The sequence below is a fragment of the Mustela nigripes genome, chromosome 17 (genome assembly GCF_022355385.1).
Source record: "Mustela nigripes isolate SB6536 chromosome 17, MUSNIG.SB6536, whole genome shotgun sequence".
Classification (NCBI taxonomy): domain Eukaryota; kingdom Metazoa; phylum Chordata; class Mammalia; order Carnivora; family Mustelidae; genus Mustela; species Mustela nigripes.
In genome coordinates this window covers 49,153,644-49,173,229 of record NC_081573.1, presented here as the reverse complement: position 1 = coordinate 49,173,229, position 19,586 = coordinate 49,153,644, and the positions used below count along the sequence as shown (strand labels likewise).

The 19,586-nt window shown below is 38.1% G+C and overlaps 1 protein-coding gene across 2 annotated transcripts in view; it reads right to left on the bottom strand.

Annotated features, from left to right (window-relative positions):
• Positions 1 to 19,586, bottom strand: part of CNTNAP4 (contactin associated protein family member 4) — a 242,398-nt gene that overhangs the window by 23,468 nt on the left and 199,344 nt on the right. For both annotated transcript variants that reach the window (XM_059381303.1, XM_059381304.1), the window contains exons 16-17: positions 12,048 to 12,218; positions 11,103 to 11,321 (exon numbers count right to left, since the gene is read on the bottom strand). In XM_059381303.1, the coding sequence (XP_059237286.1) occupies positions 11,103 to 11,321; positions 12,048 to 12,218 (390 nt within the window). The remainder of the gene's footprint in view (positions 1 to 11,102; positions 11,322 to 12,047; positions 12,219 to 19,586) is intronic.

Sequence of the window (19,586 nt, the reverse complement as noted above, 5' to 3'; positions counted from 1 at the left end):
GGTTGTTGTTTTTAGTTTCTTTCAAAGAACAGGGCGCCTGGGTGGCTCAGTGGTTAAAGCCTCTGACTTCGGCTCAGGTCATGATCCCAGGGTCCTGGGATCGAGCCTCGCATCGGGCTCTCTGCTCAGTGGGGAGCCTGCTTCCTCCTCTCTCTCTGCCTGCCTCTCTGCCTCTCTTGTGGTCTGTCAAATAAATAAAAAATCTTAAAAAAAAAAAAAAAAAAAAGAACTACTTCAAAGAACAGAATAAGGCTATATCTTAGTCTCATGCAAAATAAGTTAATGGATTGATAGTCTTATGTAGAAGATTTTTTTGTTTTTTTGTGTTTTTTTTTGCACAATTTTAAATCAGCATATATTTGTGGGTAAGTGTGGCGAATTCTTCATACTGAAACCCGATCCTGATGCTGGTGTGCTGTTGACTTATTGAGCATTACGAAAGACTCCTTGAGTTCTTCTGATGACTGCGCACCGATGTCGTCTTTGGTCGTTATTCTTCCATCAAAAACGAGGTTACTGAGATTATTCGTGTTTGTCTGCCATACTTCTCAGTGCATTTTTTCTCAATACTGGTCCAGTGTGGATTAATGTAAGCTCAGAAAGATTCTCAGCAAACTGGGGAGAGGGGGTTGATGGAGAGACAGTGATGTAGCACTTATTGGCTAATACCTGACAATATGACTTGTCAAGTGACCCCTGAAGAGGTTTACAGTGTCTGAGTGGAATCAGACCCTGCAGTTATAAGGCAGAGGCTCTCAAACCTTAAGGAATATGAGTGTCACATGGAAGCCTTCGTAAAAATACAGACTTGCTCCAAGAAATACTGATTCTGTGGGCCCGAAATAAGGGCTGGGAATTGAAACAATAAACAATCAACCTGGGATGCGGATCTTATTCAGGCAGTCCCTTGACCCCACATTTCATCAGCACGATCCTGATTAGCATGTAAGCTCTAAGAGGATCTTCACCACGTGTCCAGAACACCATACGTTAATACTCAGAACCTTAAGTGGGAAAGTAGTACTCTAATCTAAATAGTCCAAGTGATTCTTAGAGGTGTCAGATGGTCATGGGTCCTCTAAAACAGAGCTTTGTCGCTGAACAGATGATACGGTCTCACCTCCAGATCTTAGACCTGCTCTGTACAGACTGTCTCTTCCTAGGACATGCGGCTCCCTCCTCTACCACTTCACGTAGCGCACTCTGCATCTGGCCTACATGGCTTAACATCTTCTTATCCTCAGAGATTAAACATATTTGGGGTTTTTTAAACTTCAGAGCCAAGAGTTGGCCAGAAAGACCCTACGTAAATAGACCTTTGTCACCGTCCACCAGGTTTTACATTTTACCAACTGACTTTGTGTATTATCAGCATATATCAGCACACAGAACTGTGTCTGACGCAGAAGAGCTGTGCAGTAACTATTTACAATCTTAACTAATTGATCAGCAATTGACATTAATGACTGATTATTAATAATCAGTTAACACACTGGCTCCTTAAATTGGATTATGCTGGGGGCAGGTGGAGGCAGGGTGGAGCTGGGTGCTTGGTGCTTCAAAGAGGGAACACTATTGGCCACAGAGGGTAGTCTGGGCCTCTGAGCCTGAGAATGAGGATAAAACCCAAGCAATGTTTCTGAATCCATTAAGTCTACATTTTTGAATAATGAAATACCATGAAGGGAAAACTAAAAGAATTTCTAAGAATTCTGGACTCATTTCACTAATGGTATTTATAATTCAGATTCATAGACATAAGGGTCCCCATTCAGGCACCTGTACTTAAATTTTGTGTATTGAAATTGCTTCAGCTGACATAATTTGTGCCTCTTCTATGATTCAAATACAATGAAGTCATATTTTCCATTTATAAATCCAGATGCAGCATGACATGGAACCAGACATGGTCCAGTTCCAGTTTACGTAGGCATGGCAGGGAGCAAGGAGTTCATCTCATCCCAGAGTCTCAGAATAGCTGACAATATTCTTGTCTCCTTCCTCCTACATCTACTCTGTCCCCTTCCATTCCAGAAGTCTCTCTTCTCCCCTTCTTCTCAGGACCCTTCTTTTCCTGCCACATCTAAACTGCTACTCACCTTAGCTTCAGGCCTCCTTATTCTCACACTTTGCCAACTCACCTCAATAGAATATCGAGAGCTCAGAGTTAAGACTTTGACCAAATTCTCTTAGCGTCCTTGCTGGAGTTTTCTTTGTTGGGTAAGGAAGCCCACAGTCTTGCTTTTAGCTTTGGCCCGGAAACTCTTTGGATGAGGGCCAGGCGCTGGAAAGACTGAATTACAGGTGGATTCCTGGTGTATATCATTTATTTCATGTTATAGTACTTCAAATCATGATATATCATGATTTAAAATAACGTTATCATCCTGTAACAGTAATGTTACATCATGGCCCAGTAAGCATTTATCACTCTGAAGCAGCAAGTCTCTCTGCTTTAGCAGTTGAACTCCTTTTGCCAGTGACATCATAATAACTAAATAGCATGGGAATCCAACAGCTGAATACAATTCCTTTTTATCTGCCCCAGCTTGTTTATTCTTATTTATTTTACTTTGTTCTAGATGATGAGGAGCTAGAGGCATAGGGAATTCCAGAGACAAGCCCATGGGCACAGCTGAGGAAATACTAAAATAAACCCACTCAGTTACAGGCAGGAAAGGGCAAGAACCTACGGTGGGCTTTTTATTGCAAAGTGTGTCTCCACACCAAAACATGGTCAAAAAAGATCATTTTCATTTTCTTCTATTCCTTAGATCATTTTGGGTTGAACAGCATTTCAGTTCTAGAAGCTCTACTTAGGAGTTCCTCACTGGGCATGGTGTCTGACATGCGAGGTACAGAATTACACTGATGTGCCCTCATTGAGCTCATGGTCTAGTGGTAGACGTGGACAGGGAAACACATGATGTTAATGGCAGAAATAGGTACCTGGTAGACAAGAAGTTTAGAGGATGGGGATATTAAAGAAAAAAAAACCAATATACATGTATGAAATACATATATTGTAATAGTGAGAAGAAAATCAAAACCCAGCCTTGCAAACAGGATTTCTGAATTGTGTACTTGTGAAGAATTAATGTTTACCTAATCAGAGTATTTTTTTAAAGATTTTATTTATTTGAGAGAGAGAGTGCATGAGAGACCATGAGGAGCACAAGTGGGGAGAGGGGAGCAGAAAGAGGGGGCAGGAAGCAGACTCCCCACTGAGCAGGTAGCCCGACATGGGGCTCAATCCCAGGACCCAGAGATCATGACCTGAGCCGAAGGCAGACCCTTAACCGACTGAGCCACCCAGGCGCCCCTTTAATCAAATAGTTTTAAACTATGCCTTTAAAATATTCAGGAAAAAATGTCTAATTAAACATAAACATATATGTCATACATGTGTTGAGGATTTTTGCTTTTCCATTAGGTTTCAAGTTAATAACTTCTTATTTTAAGAAGAACTATCCTGGAGAACACAGCTAGTGTAAACAGTATTCAGCTTGAAAGCTTAATTAAAGATTCCAACGACTTTTCAGGGTTAGAGTAGGTCCAATTAAAATGAGCTGCAGTTTGATTAATTGATTCTGGATGTTTCCACTGAGCTATTATGTTTGGAACTGTCTTCCAATTAATTTCCTATCAATTTACCTGCCACGCTATATCAGATATAATGAATTCTGGAACTTCACAAACACTAGGTATCCTGTGAAACTCATGCCTAACCTTCCTACATGAAGGAATAAAACTAAATCTGTTCACTTACATAACAGTACTGGGATCTGTACCTAATAGGTGCACTAGGTGATGAACAGAGACTGACTCCAACCCTTTTATCATGTTCATTACTCTCAGGAAGTGAGTCTAAGTGACAGATGCTATTGTCATGAAATATGAGCTGGCTCTTTCCTTTGCCAATTTTTTTTTTTTTTTTTTTTGGTTTGGAAGCAGGAACACCTTTAATTTTTTAATGGCAAATTATTTAGGTACTGTGCTTGAATGTTATTGAGGATTAACTGGGAACAACTGTATATTTGCCCAGGGGCCTTAGAATAAAAAAAAATCAAGATCCCACGTTTCTCTTTAAAATTTGAAGTTATAGAAATGGGTCTGGAAGAGTACAGGGGCTCTCCCTGACCATGGCACTGTGGCAGAGAAAGGCAGCTGAGGCTCTGACCACTGAGAGGAATCTGGAACGGGAAAGTGATAGCCCACGCAGGCTGGGCCCAGGACCAAGTCAGGGGACTGAAGGGAAAAAATGGTCTCCTCTATATTACGTACTGGATCTTTAATCCTGACCTACCCAGTCATCCTTGGGATGGCTTAGCCTTGAAGAAATGGTACATTAATGTACAGAGCTGTGAGACTGGACCCCAGCTATAATTTTATCATGGAATATTCCTCACTGACCCTAGGAGAGTCGAGGGGGGAGGACTGTTCTCCCTCATGTTCAAAGACCTATTACAGCTGAAAAGGAAGCGAGTGTAGTAAGCAACAGTGTCACAGGGCAGAAAATGCTGGCACTGGTCCCTGAATCAAAGTCAGTAGTGAGAACAGGCCCTCGTGGTACTCCTAGCAGAAAAATGTGGGTCTACTTAGTTTACTCACATGCCAAGGCCACAGCACCTCTCTGGTTTGACCTAAGGCACATTTTAAAGAAATGAACTGCCGGTGGTCTGAGTCATAGTCTCTGCTCCTAAAAGAGCCCACATGAATTCTGATTTCAGTCAACAGTCACTAAGATTTGCTCACTAAACATGCAAAAGTACACTGAGTGCTTCTTAAGCTGATCATGAAAAAGACATCTCAAGGAGGAGAGAAGAACACAATTGAAGTAAATGATATGATTGCATGAAAGAGAAATGTGGCTTTCATTGCACTGCGCTTTGGTGTGTGGGAACGTATTTACAACAAAAGAAAAATCAGATTGAAATAAAAAATATTCAAATGTAAAACTTTTTGACATTCTCTTCCCATAACTATTTTAGCCTACAAAACGTAAACTAAAAGTAAAAAGACAAATTCTAGACTATATTGTAATTAATAACCCCTGCTCATCAAAAGACACCATTACACAGATGAAAATACAATCCAAAGAGAGAGAAGAAATTGGGAATAAATGTATCTGAAATGAATCCAAAATACACACAGAGTTCTTAGAAATTTTTTTTTTCAAGCCACAGTTGTGGCTTGAAACCACAACTGTGAGATCAAGACCTAAGCTGAGATCAAGAGTCAGACATTTAACTGACTGAGACACCCAGTTCCCCCACCTTTTTTTTGAAGAAGACAACCCTATAGAAAATGGGCAACAGATTTGAATAGCCACGTCATAAGGAGGGTATCCAAATGGTCAATAGCTATTTGGCAGTGTCTCTTAATGCTTAACATATGACCATCTTATGACCCAGTAATTCCACTGTTAGGGTACAGACCCAACAGAAATACAAGGATATGTTCACTGAAGGACCAGTATAAGGCTGTATTTGTGGTATCCAACTTTACAAGCCCACGAAAGCCTATCCACCAGAAATAAATCTATCTTTTTACTGATATTGTCAGTTTCCCAAAAGATCCCTGGGTGACACTCATGTGCCACTGAGGGTGAGAACCAGCCTTCAGAGCTTCCATAAGCTCAGAGCTCAATATTAACCTTTGTGTATGACGATTAGAAACGGTCTGCGCTAGAAGCTCAACAAGCATCTGTGGATTTGATGCAATTCAAATGCAATGCAAATGACTTCTGAGTCTATGTCAGGAGTTCTCACTTCTCTCCCAGGTCCAGGTCCGAGTCGCAAAGTACTGCGATGGACTGTGCCCCATTTAAAAACCTGTCAGTAAAAGAATTTGGATTGCAAACAAAAATTGCAGAGCTAGTTGAATGAAAATCAATTCAAGGCTAATTTAAGAAGCTTCTAAGAAAAATGCTGAGTTTACAAACCAAAATAGAAAATGACCACTGTCACATTTCAGCTTAGAAAAAAAAAAAAAAAATGATTGATTCTTTTCCCTCCATCATTTCCGTGGTTGGAGAATGTTTGCAGGGGAATGATAACAGCAATGACTCTCGCCACTGAGTCCTCAGTGTAACAGGGTCAAGGGCATATGTTTAATACACCAATTAACATCATGCCACTAAACTTATTTTTTAGAGTAACAAATAGCACCTCTGAATAGAACTGTTCAACTCGGGTCGTAAATCACGCACATACAGAAAGGAGAAAGTGAAAGAATGTGAAAAGGTCAGGAAAGACCCAGTGCCATAATTAAAAGCCAGAATGGGGAAAGATGGGCTACAACTACAAGGTGAATCATCTTTTTTATTACAAAGAGCAATGTGATGGTTGGGACAGCGGGGAAGGGGAGGAGATGGTCACTGCACTGGTGTTCACTGGTTCTAATTTATCACATTCCATTCTCGTCGACCGCTTTGACTTCTTCATACAAGGTTTTATGTTCATTATTTTATTACTCCTTCACGTTGCATGGCATCCTACAGTTTAGTTAACTGAAGACAATTGTTCCAACCTTTGAAACTACAGGGATTGTTGTGTTCTATAATTCTTTGCTGTAGATGAACGTAGTTCCACCTCCGAGACTCTCATTTTCTTCTTTCTATTTTAATCGTCATATATCATTGTTGCTCAGTTGAATCACATTTTTAATCATTCCTTCTATTTCTTTTTACTGATTTTGCTCAGAAGGTAAAGCATCAGTCTTGCCCCAGAGTTTCACTCTGAGATGCAGACACACTTTACAACTGCTTTTTAAGGGAGAGACTGAAGGCAGCAATTGGGAAAACATATCAGATGCTTTCAGGTTGTCCCATTCCACTAGTCACTACTGAGCGACCACCAAAATCCTTAATTTCAAAAAAATGTAATGTCAGTAAGTATCATCAACATAGGCCTGGCTGTGGTAGCACAGTGAGATGGAGACTATAAAGGAAATAAAAAGGAATATATATGCATATATCCACAACACTTTACTTATAGGTAAAAATGTTACAGATATATCTCAAAGAAACATAGTTCTATATTATCAAAATTTCTTATGTTTCATATTTGTAGTTTTATAAAGTAACTTTATTTGGTATTTGAAATATTCCACAAGAGTGTTAATGTTTTCTGCCAAATTTGTTTATAAAAAGGAAGGCACATTTTTGGTAAAAGCTACTAAGTGCTGCGATACTAACATTATCTTGGACTAGCATTAGCTTAGTCTTATAGTTTGGTCCCGTGTTTATAAAGAACTGTGTTTCTGTTTAACTTACAGCTATCATCACCATCATTGTCTGGATTCAAACATTATTTAGGAGTAAAAGTTAAACTATAGACTCACTCTTTGCAGTTACATTTATCTCACTATATCCTGATACCCCAAAATGAATGACAGTCATTATGTATACTTAAAAATACTGATTAGCCATAATTATTTTTAAGATGGAAGGGTGAACTACAAATTAAACTCTTGAACTTTAAAGTGAGGGGAATGAAATTACTCTTTAAAATCTGAACCAGAAGATCATTTTTGTTGAATCAGAGCACAGACTCCCAGGCATCCCTGAGTCGTGGCTCAGAGAACAGATTTAGCTCTGAATACCGGGAGGTATTCAAACGCGGGGAAACAGTGCCCAAGAGAGCATCCCTTCGATATCTGACCGTGTGCTAGCACAGAACATATGAAGAGAGAAGCCCAGTTTCTTGGGAGTGTGTCATTGTGGGGTGGGTGGGATCTCACTGAAGAAAAGGGAGAAAGGGAAATATTTTCTCTGGGCTGCGAAGAACGAGCAGCGGTCTTTCGCAGTCTGGTGGGACTATGGTTTGCAGGGCTTATAGTATATAATCCAGACTGAGGGGTCCGGGAACAGCTTGAATTATCCTACAAATTATGATAAAGGAAGAGAATGAGAAACATGAACTTCAGTTGAAATTAAAAACTGAGAAATGTTGTGAGGATCCCAGGGACCTACCAAGAAGCACCTTGTCCCCAAGAAGATTAGCAGGGATAAGAAGTAACACACTACCAGCAACAACCAGTCCAGCACAAGTTGTGTGTGTCTACACTTCAAGATGGCCCACGGCTGGTTTTCACCATCTCCTCTCCAGTCCCTGCCACTGCCATCTCCCACGGGGATCACTGCTCTAGGTGGCTTCTACCCCGTTCCCTCAATCCATGTTCTTCACAGCAGCAAGAGAGACGTGGAAAATGTCCATTAGGGCGCCTGGGTGGCTCAGTGGATTCAAGCCTCTGCCTTAGAGATCAGGTCATGATCTCAGGGTCCTGGGATAGAGCCCCACATCGGGCTCTCTGCTCAGCGGGGAGCCTGCTTCCTCCTCTTTCTGCCTGTCTCTCTGCCTACTTGGGATCTTTATCTGTCAAATAAATAAATAAAATCTTCAAAAAAAAAAAATGTCCATTAGATCTAGCCACTCCTCTGTACCTCAGAATAAAAGCCAAATTCCTCCCCATGGTATCACAAGGCCCAGTATATAACTTGATGATGATTGACACCACGCCTTCCCTCAGACCGACTCTCTCTACCGACCACAAAGGCTCCTTCTCTTCACGTTGAGTACGGTCCCTCGGCCAGGAATTCTCTCCCTTCAGATGTTCTCAAGTTCCCTCCTTTGCTTTCTCTGGCCTCTCTTCAAAGGTAAGGCCTTCAGAGAGCATTCCCCTGACTACCCCACATCAAGTAGAAGCCCCCCCAACCCAAGTCATTTCCTGACATTTTATAGTATTTACCATTATCTGAAGCTGCACACACACACACACACACACAAATATATATATATGCGTATGTGCATGCATGTATAAAATAAGCATTACATCAAAAACTTATATGACAAATAAGATCTATTTTGTCTTACTATTTACTCTTTTATTTGCTGCCTCTTGTCTCTTCCACTGAAACATACTATCAGGAATGCAGAGAGCTCCTTTCTGGTCTCAGTAGGAGCTACATTAAATTGGTTCTAATTTTTACTTATTTTTTTTTACTGATTTTTTATCTACTTTGCACTAATTCAGTGTAAGCTTTTAAATTAAAATTTAACCCCCAGTAAAGTATTATCATCTGGAAATTTTAAAAATTTTTCTGATTTGTGTGATAGTAATGTTACAAATTGATAAATTAATATTTTTTGTGTAAGTATAGTTTTTATTAACTTGGTTGGGTCCCTTTCCTAAGACAGGGGCCCACTCATGGGGAAGAGGTAAAGACAGAAAGAAGACACTGATGTGGCCTCTCACAGCCAGTGGCCTTCCCGTCCCTACGCCGTTTTAAAAAATAAGAGTCCTTTCCATAGCATCACAAATTGTCAATTTTCTTGGTTACCTGTGAGTGAAAAGAAGGGAGTTATATAACAGATTTGTCTTAATAGTGAATGTAACATTTTTTTCAGAGATCTTTCTGCCTTTTCTTTCTAGTTTTCAGTGACTTGACTTAAACATACTAAAGATTTTAGTTTATAAAATGTTCACTAAGGCAGTCCTTGGATCCGAACACATATGGGAATATCAAAAGCCTAATCAATTGCCATCATAAAGATGAAATCTCTTAGATATATTTATTAAAATTATAACACAGGATTGATGGCGAAAGACTCAAGTCTGTTCCAACCCAGTCTTCTGATATAATAACAGTACTCTAACCATTACAACTTCCTGAAATCAAATTAAGGCCAGGATTCCTATCACACACACTATCTAGTGACTTCATTTCTATGAAGTTAAAATTCATACAAAGGATAAAAGTTCACGTTCAGGCGAACTGCAGCAGATTTCACTGAAAAATTCGAGGACTGTTTCAGCCTTCTCAATTTCCAAGAATAGTAAGGCTATTTCCAAGATACTGACAGATTTTAAATTGCCATAGCTTTGGTTGCAGCCCTTTCTCAGTTTTTGTATATCGAGAAATATCTATGTCAATTTCACAACCGAGTTTCTAGCATGTTACTAAAAGAAAAGTTATGTATTCCGAGTACTCCCTACTATTTCCATACCCTTCAAGAAGTCAGTTGAGTGGTTGCAAGATTATGATTAGGTCGTTTAGTGCAGCGCCCTACTCAGAGAAGACGCTCATTAACTATTTATTGAATGAAAGAATTGATGATAGAAATAAGGAGTATATAAATTCATTAGAAATCCCAAATGTGTCTTAGCCAAGTAAGTCACAAACAGGCTTCTCTTTTGCAATGAGAGTAATAAAACAAGATTATTAAGGAACAAAAGATATAAAGGGAATCTGTTGAATTTTGTATTAAAACAGAACTCTTAAAAATGCTTGAAATATAATTTCTGATCATTTATCATTTGTCCTGCTTTATAAAGCTTATTTACATCAAAATATATGAGAAGTGATCAAGTAAGAAATAACTCCTTGAACTTAATGGTCGATGAGTTCTCTGAAGTAATTAGCAAAGGCTGAAAATAAAACAAATGCTTTCAGAAGGATTCCAGTACCCAGTCTATAGAAACCAAGTGAATGTATCCAGGCAATAAAGGAATATCTGGATATAAATAAACGTGAGGTCAGTGTTCAGAAGGCATCCGAACAGTGGGCAAAATGAGGAGCACCGGAAGAATCGATGGAAGAATCGATGGCTCCTGCTTTTCTTTTTTTCCTCTATTGGCCTGTTTTTTGACAGGGGTCCCTGTTTGGCATTATCTGGAACTACAGGGAGGGTTCCTTAAATCCCATGAGAACGGAGAGAAACACCTCTCAACAAAACACTGAAAGTGCTAATGTAATAAACAAAACCAAAACCAAATAAACAAACAAACCCAAACTCGAACCAATTATATAATATTAAGAATCCAGGTTTAGGAATGAATCAACATAGATTTAAATCTCATTTGCTAGGCAGATGTCTGGAGGCAAGGCACTGCAATCCCTTGTGCCTCCATCCGTTCATCTGTAAAATGGGACTAACCCGTGTCACAGGTTGATTACGAGGAAGAACCAAGAGCCTGGAACACGGGCTCTCAGTCCATAGTGGCTTGCTGCTGTTACCGGTTGTTATTATTTCATCTTGGCCCAGCTCCGCACTTCCGTCCTCTAGTTCAGTGACAAACTGCCCACCCTCAGAACTTACCCACGAAGAGCTGACTGTTGAGCTGTAAGAGGACGTGCCCATCGGTGGGAGCAGGTTGCATCTTCGGTAAGAGCTGGTCCACTTGAAGAGATGCCTCCTTCATGTTCCTTTCCACCCTGACGTGGTGCCACTGGTTGTCATTGAAGTGTGCTGGTGACTGCACCGAGATTTCAAAAGGCCCATTCCCCACATCAAATGAAAAGGTCACTACTGCCGGAGCTGGGGATAGGAGACATGAAGATTGTTCGACTTAGTCCATGTGCTGGACACTGGAGTCCTCAGTACCCTTGGGCATATAGCACCAGGGCATAGCCACCAAGACACAGAAAGGCGATGGCTTAAATCTTATGGAAGGACCCGATGGCATCAGTAAAGAAGAAACATGAAATGAGACCGGAAAGTACAATTTGAAAAAAACCCAGATTTTAAGAAATCCATCCTCAGAGTTAATTTTGCATATTGATAGAGCAAAACTATGTAACCAGGACAAGAAAACTAAATAGCATCTGGCATTTTATGTAAAAATAATTCTTATAGTGATTCAAAGTTCATCTAATTTTAAAAGCATGTAATATACATTTGATATTAAGATACTAACAGTGGCCTAAAAGTATACCAACATTAGATGGCATACAAAATTATATGGCTGGTTGATTTAATTAAGTAATTAACTTAATTACTTAATGTAGTTAATTCAGAATTTTTAAAAAATTTAATTTTTTGTGTTTAAAACTCAAGTTGGTTTTAGAGAATACCAATTGTTTCCCCAAATTATCATGTTATATATTATTTTCTTGCAAAAAGGCCAACTTAATATCATAGATTTTTTTCCAAAAGGACACAATGGAAAGATTTAGCTAATAAAGTAGAAACACAGTAGTTTCACAATTAAAGGGTTTACTATTAAATAGAATGCCACAGACTTCTAAGAAAAAGGAGACTCACAGCGTAGCTCTATCCTTATAAAATCGGTAATCCCCAGGTTCTCTAAAAATACCCCAGATGAAGCTGTTGTCTTAAAAAAGAAAGATACATCTGCACTAAGTTCTCCATGGAAAGTAGGAAAATGAAGGTATGAGGCCTCAGTATTGAAGGAAGCTGAATTCCAAAATGACCCTGTTTAAAAAAAAAAAAAAGGAAAAAAATCAAAAAGAAAAATTCATAAAATAAAATGAATGGCATAATTACATTTTCTATTTTTAGCATTTCTACCATTAAAAAATTGCTAATTTATACAAACCTGCTTCTCTTTTTCTATTAATTTATTATACAAGACGTGAGTGTAAGATTGGTGATCTTACAAAGGACTGCAATCCTGGATTCCTTCCAACATAGAAGAAGAATGAACATGGCAGAAATGGTTCTTATGTTTTATTTTACAGAAGAAAATCAGCCTCACCCTAAATTCTGCCCTCTGGCAAAGCGATATGATAAGAATCTGCCAACCACTGGTTAATAGACTTAATTTTTTTTTATAACTTGAAAATTCAAACACCTACATTCCTTTGAATAACAAAAAATCTAAAGAAGCTCAAAGCACTTTTTGTTCTGACACTTCTAACACACACACTTCACAGACTTACACCTTGAACTAACTGTTTTCATTAATGGGCTTTGCAATTTCCTAAACTGAGACTGGCATTCAAAATAGTCTCAACTAATTAAAGATCAAGACACTACTTAGGTCTGTGCTTTGCTCATCTCATGAAAATGCTCTTTTCATTCAAAATTACCTTTTAGTTTGCTTGTCATAGTGAAGTGGATAAAGAGCAGGAAGGGACTCTGAAAAAGTTTAAAAAATGCTCAATATAAGGAGAAAATGTTTAAAAGGCTGGGGTATAAATGAAGAGATCTGAGAAAAACTTCTGTGAATTGTAATTTAATTACAATTTCTGTCCACATGCAAACTTCTTCTCTTCACTTTTCATTCATTTGGCTGTTGTTGTATCGACAAATTTCCTTTTGAAAAAACACGGTAGGACTCCTCTAGCTGGCCGCATGGGAAATAAAATATAAATGCAGAGGCATGAGGTGACAGGAGTGAGATCCAAGTGGCTATGTGTGGTTGATGAGAAGCACTATTAGAGAAATCAACTATGTATTGCGGCTGCCACCAGCCAGCTCTGGACACATCAAATATAAATACATACCTTGAGTTTTAAGCAACCTGCCCGCATACACACTCACAGCATTGGTTAAAATTCTATCTAAATTACCTTTCTGGAAGACGTATTGATCCACTGAAGTTAGAAAACAGTAATTTCAAAACAATGGCTCATTATGTTTGCAGGGAACAGATACCTAGAGTTCAAAATCACAAACTCGACTCAGCTTCTATCTGTTCCTTAGATTTTAATTTATTTTCTATAAATTCTGGACCAAATAAGCAGTGGTTGTATCTATTTTACTCTTTCTGTTTTTCTTAGGGACCTGATTCAAAAGTCAATTCTCAGCTCATCTGTGAACAATTTTAGAGCTGAATTTATTCAGCTGAGAATACACTTTAAGGGCTTTTCCCCCTCCTACAACCAAATGAAACTGTATTATCTGAGTTTGCCAAGCCTAGTCCTTATTTCCATTTTACAGTTATTTCTACGCTTAGACATTTTGATCTCTAGGAATGAATGCAAGAAAATGCAAAGTATCAAAAGTCAGGGATAACAACGCACTTGTGTTCTTAAAAGGTCTTACCTGACCTATTTTTTTAAAAGGGTTTAAATGCCTTTCTGTTGAAATGTGATATACATGAAAATTAAAGTTGTAACTCTCAATTATGGAATATTATTGAATCGTATCCGTTTGGTCAGATTAAAAAGAACACTCAGAATTCCTTAAAGGTTTAAATTAGATAATATCATTATTAGACACAATATTTCAGTTGTTTCATTTTAATATCACAACTAACTCAATAAAGCATCCTATCAAGGCTTCAGGGAACTGGTCGAAACAAAGGAACAATTCTTTGAACTGCTGCTATCTTCGCAATGAATGTTCTTACAGCCATGGAAACAATATATTACCTTAGGCAGCTTAAACATTCTCACACACATAATCGTGTCTATTTTGTCTAGTTAGCAAACCTCATTGTGCAGATTCTCAATAGGTAAAAAATAGAGAACATTTTATTGGAGTAAGAAAGTGCTGCTAATTCAAAACAATTATAAAGAAAGCAGAGGCCAATATTTTCATGATCGAATAATGTTTATGGCATATGATACCTCAGCTCTTTACAGACTGCTATTAAGAAGCACTCAGAGGAATGGGAACTGCCTCAGAGAACCGAGGGGAGAGGGAGGGCGGCAGAGCAGAGCCCAGCAGGCGGGCACCAGTAGGAAGCGGCAGGTCTTTTGAAGACAAGAGTTTCTGGCTAAGGTGGTTTAAAAATCCTTAAGCTGCACCAGTAGCAGTTTTGAATGCAATCACTTGCTGGATTAGTCAGGAGAGTTAGGCCCCTTTTATTAGCCCAACAAAAGCAAATCAGGGTGTGTTATTCTACGCGACTCACTAATAGTTGCAAATAATTTTAAGTCATTAATAATTAGTGTATTTTCAATTAAATTCAGTATAGTGTACTAAAAATTTGGAATGATTCCTTCAGGAATTCCACCTTTTATCTTTCAAAAAGGGGGGGGGGAATGGATAATGGGATCCATAGAAGAAGGGGTAGGAAGGATTTAACTTAATTCCATTCACAAAGTAAAAAGAGCTCATTCAGAAAAATTAACTAGGCAGAATGTCAAGATTAGAAGTAATTTAAAAAAATATTCCTTTTGTTAAACTTTTATTTATATCATGAATAGATTGTCCTTTAAAAATAACAGATTTATTGAGACAGAAAGTAGATTAGTGGTTTTTCTAGGACTGGGGAGACAAGGCAGTTGGAGAATGACAGACGATAAGGGGCACAGAGTTCTTCTGGGGTGTCAAAAATATTATAAAACTGTTGCGGTAATGGTTATACAATGCTGTGAATTTCTATAAGCCACAGAGTATCTCATTATACATACGTGAATTGTATGGTATATAAAGTATAGCTCAATAAAGCTGTTTTTAAAAAAGAACAATATTCGAAAAAGCTGTTATTTTTCAAGGCACTCTGTTTTACTTTTAAAAGCAGAATGCATATGACATGCTAACCCTACCTACCTACCTTTCTTTCTTCCTTTCATTCTTGAGGTATGACTGACATGTATATGTTATGTATACAACTCCACAAGTTTGGTAACACTTATGTAAACAAAATGAAGTAAAACACAGAAACTCCAAGACAAGGGGTAATTTACTAGTCAAACATATCTTTCTGAATGTGTAACAATCATTTTCAAGAGCCAGAAATATAATTTCTTTCACTAGTATTTTTATTTTGAGATAATTGCAGATTCTCATGCAGTTGTAAGAAATAATACAGAAAGATTCTGTGTGCCCCTTAGCTAGTTTTCTCCATAGGTAACATCTTGCAAAAGCACACCACTGAAACCAAAAACACTGACACCAGTCAAGATGCAGCAATCTGTATGCCTTATGCTTCTCTTTTACAGCCACACGTACTTCTCCCCTGCCTCCCCGCTTCTGTAACCCTGTGACAACTCCTAATCAGTTCTTTGATGTCATCTGAAGAATGTTCTATAAATAAAGGCTTATGGTATGTAGCCCTTTGAGACTATTTTTCACTCAGATTTACTCTCTGAAGATAAGGCAGGTTTGTGTGTGTCAGTAGTTCACTTCTTCTTGCTGAGCAGTAGTCCATGTATGAAAAATTAGTTTAACCATTCTTCTGTTGAAAGACATCTGGATTGTTTCTAGTTTTCAGCAATTAACAGACAAAGCTGCTATGAACATCCATGTACAAGTTTTCATATGAATGTAAATTCTCAGTTCTCTGGGATACTGCCCAGGAGTACAATCCCTGAGTCCTATGAGAGTTGAATGTTTTGCTTTTTAGGAAACTGCCAGACTCCTTTCCAGAATGCCTATATCATTTACATTCCCCACCAGCAGTGTGTGAGGGATCAAGTTTCTTCATGCCTTGGCCAGAATTCTGTGTCATTACTTTTTTTCCAGCCATTTGAAAGGTATACAGTAACATCTAATTGTGGTTTTGATATGCATTTTCCAGTGGCTAGTGATTTTGAGGAATTTTGTGTGTTTAATTGCCATTTGTGGCCTTTTAATGAAATCTCTCTTCGTGTCTTTTATCTAGTGTATCTCTGGCTTGTAGATGGCCACCTTCTCACATGGCCTTTCCTCTGTGCACGGGTGGGAGGAGAAACTCTCTGGTGTCTCTTCCTCTTCATACAAGCACACCAGGCCAACCAAATTAGGGCCCCACCTTTATGACCTCATTTAACTTGAATTACTTCCTTGAAGACCCCACCACTTAATACAGCTACATTGTGGTTAGGACTTCAACATATAAACTTTGGGGTGGGGAAACAATTCAATCCATAACATCCATATTTTAATTGGATTGTTTCTTTTTTCCCACTGTTGATTTCTGAGGATTCTTCATATATTCTAGTTACTAGTCCTTCATCAATTCTCAGTCACCTTACTTAATCTATCAAAACCGATGAACATAGTTGATTATTTTCCCCTCCTTGAAACATTTTTCTTCACTTGGTTCCAGAATACCAACACTCTTTTGCCTTTCTCATTAGTGCTATAATTCTGTTTCTTTCTTTCTTCCTCTTTCCCTCCTCAACCTATTAATGTTGGAACACCCCCAGACTCTATCACTACACTTCTGCATCCACAATGACTCCTGCTAGTCCATTTCATGGCTTTAAATATGCTGATGACTTACAGAAACATATCTGAAGCCTGGAACTCTCAAACTAACAGCTCCACATCTCTATCTGTATGCCTCCATCATAACTTTAATACGTTCAAAAACCCGAGTTCTTTACATTTTTCTGCAACTCCTTGACCCCAGCAATATTCTCCCTCTTGCTTAATGCCAATTTTGTGCCTCCAACTGATTATCTGACCAAACACCTTGGTGTTATTCTTGATTCTTCTGCAACCTACATTGATCCATCAGCAAACTATATTGCTCCTCCTTTTGAACTGTTCCCATACTACAACTATCATTATTGCACCCATGGCCCAAGCCACCATGATCCCTCAGCTGGGTTGGTGATATGGTCTCATAAATGGCCTCCTTGCTTCCATCTTCCCCATTATATCTCATTAAAATGTAAATTAGATCACACCAACCCTCTGCTCAAAATTCTCCAACGTTTTCCAATCTTATTGAAGTTGAAAAATAAAGACCTCTCAAAATCCTCAAAGATCTGACCACCAGATCTTCTAATGTCTTCCATCATTCCTTGCTCCCTCTGCTCCAGACATTTTGACCATCTTGTTTTTCCACGAACATTCCCATCTCTGCATGGTTACTCTGGCTTCTTCCTCTGTCCAGAGTACTCTTCCACAGATATACACATGCCTTTCTCCCTTATTTCTTTCAGATTTATATTCAAATGTCACCTTCTTAGTGGGCATTTTATAACTATTCTATTTAAATTTTCCAAACCTACAGCCCCCTCACCTCAACTATATTGTCTTCACAACACTTACTAGCATCTATCGTATCATATATTTTACTTACATATCATCTACCTCTCCCCCAAGAGACCTCAAGCTCCAAGAACGCAGACACTCTGTCTATTTTGTTCCCTCTGTGCTAGCACTCTCTCTCTTTCTCTTGAGATGTGGGGAAGGCACAGTAAAATGTATGGGCTCAATAAATATTTGCTGAGTGAAATTATGAGATTTCCTTTGTCAAAGTAGCAATGAGAAAGGTTAACTTGTCCCAGTTAGTTTGTATTATGTGTATCTTAATAAATACACTCAAATTCTTAGATAGACTACTAGAAAGAAGGAGGGGAAAGAGGAGAGCAGAAGAGAGAGAGAAGAAAGAAGAGAAAAAGGTGGAAGGGGTAAAAAGATGAAGAAACTTCAGGAAAATTAAATAAAGAAAAACCTAAGAAGAGAAAATAAAAATATAAAAATTAAAAAGAATTTCCTAATGGTAGAGGATTAACAGACATTGTGGAACTTGCAAAATTATATGATTATCTGTTGAAATGGAATTGATCCTCACTCTTTTTAATGGTTTATATGTAGTCTGTCAAATGGAACAGAACTTTGTCGAATGGAAGAGAAATTAACCAAATCACTAGTCAATATCTTTCTCCAGTCTACGAATGTAACTTCTGCAAAGTTATTTATTGCCTACATGCACCTTTGATTATTTAATGCATTTTGGGCAGCTGTGATTTCTCAGACAGCTGAATAAGTCGATGCAGACAAAATGAAAAAAAAAAAAGAAAACTAATTTCATTGACAAGACTTTTTTGGAACAAGAAACTTAGAACAATAATTTCTAACCATGTAAGTTTCGGGGCCTCCTTCACTGACATAAAAATTCAACAATGAATTAACTGAGAAATACACTGAATAAAATAATTAGAAAAATTCTAATGCCAGAGTTGAAAAGACTACCTTGTTCAGATTAATAAACTGAGAGCAGAAATTTAGATCATGTTTGCAATAACAAGCTTCTTAAAAAATTTACATTTTATATATTTTACAACATCACATCCAATTTCAGGAAAAATTAATGGCAATGCACAATACTGAGATGCATCCTTGTTAAGTTACTGACCTTTAGGGGAAATTATTCTGTAAAGTATTCGGTTAGAAAAAGCCAGTCATCTAGCAGGTGAAAAAAATCAGTTTGTCTTCAGCATACAGCAATAGTTAATATCAGGAGACAAAGGAGCACTATCCACAAATTTCTGAGAGGAAGAAAATGTGTCCAGCCTATTTTGTGTGTGTGTGTGTGTGTGTGTGTGTGTGTGTGTATGTGTGTGTGTGTTAAAGCAATAAGCAGATATCCTCAAATTTGAAAGAAATCTGAGAATAAAGCACACATACTTTTTTTGAGGAAAAATAAAAATAAAACCTACTTTGTAATGAAATATCAGCCAAAAGATATCTATAAAAGCTGTAGAAGACAAGATGACTGCATCTCTCAGTGCAAACAAAAGTGCAATAATATGTACAAATGGTGAAAGTCACAGTGTGAACCCCCCCCCAATGTTACACCAGTTTCTAAAAAGTCCAAATGTAAGGTTACATTATAACTCAGAAGTTCCTCTCCTAGAAATAAACTCAAGGTAACTGAGTTTTATAAGAAAAGAAGATAAATGAAAAATATGTTCACAAAAACCTCATACACAGATGTCCATAGCAGCATTATTTCTAAGAGCCAGAAAATGGAACCAACCCAAATGTCCACCAACTGATTAATGGGTAACCAAAATGTAGCCTATCCATACAATGGAATATTATCTGGTGATAAAAAATAATGAAGTGTTGATACATGGTACAACATGGATAAATCTTGGCAACACCATGCTACGTGAAAGAAGTCAGTCATAAAAACCACATATTCCATGTTTTCATCTAAATGTTGTT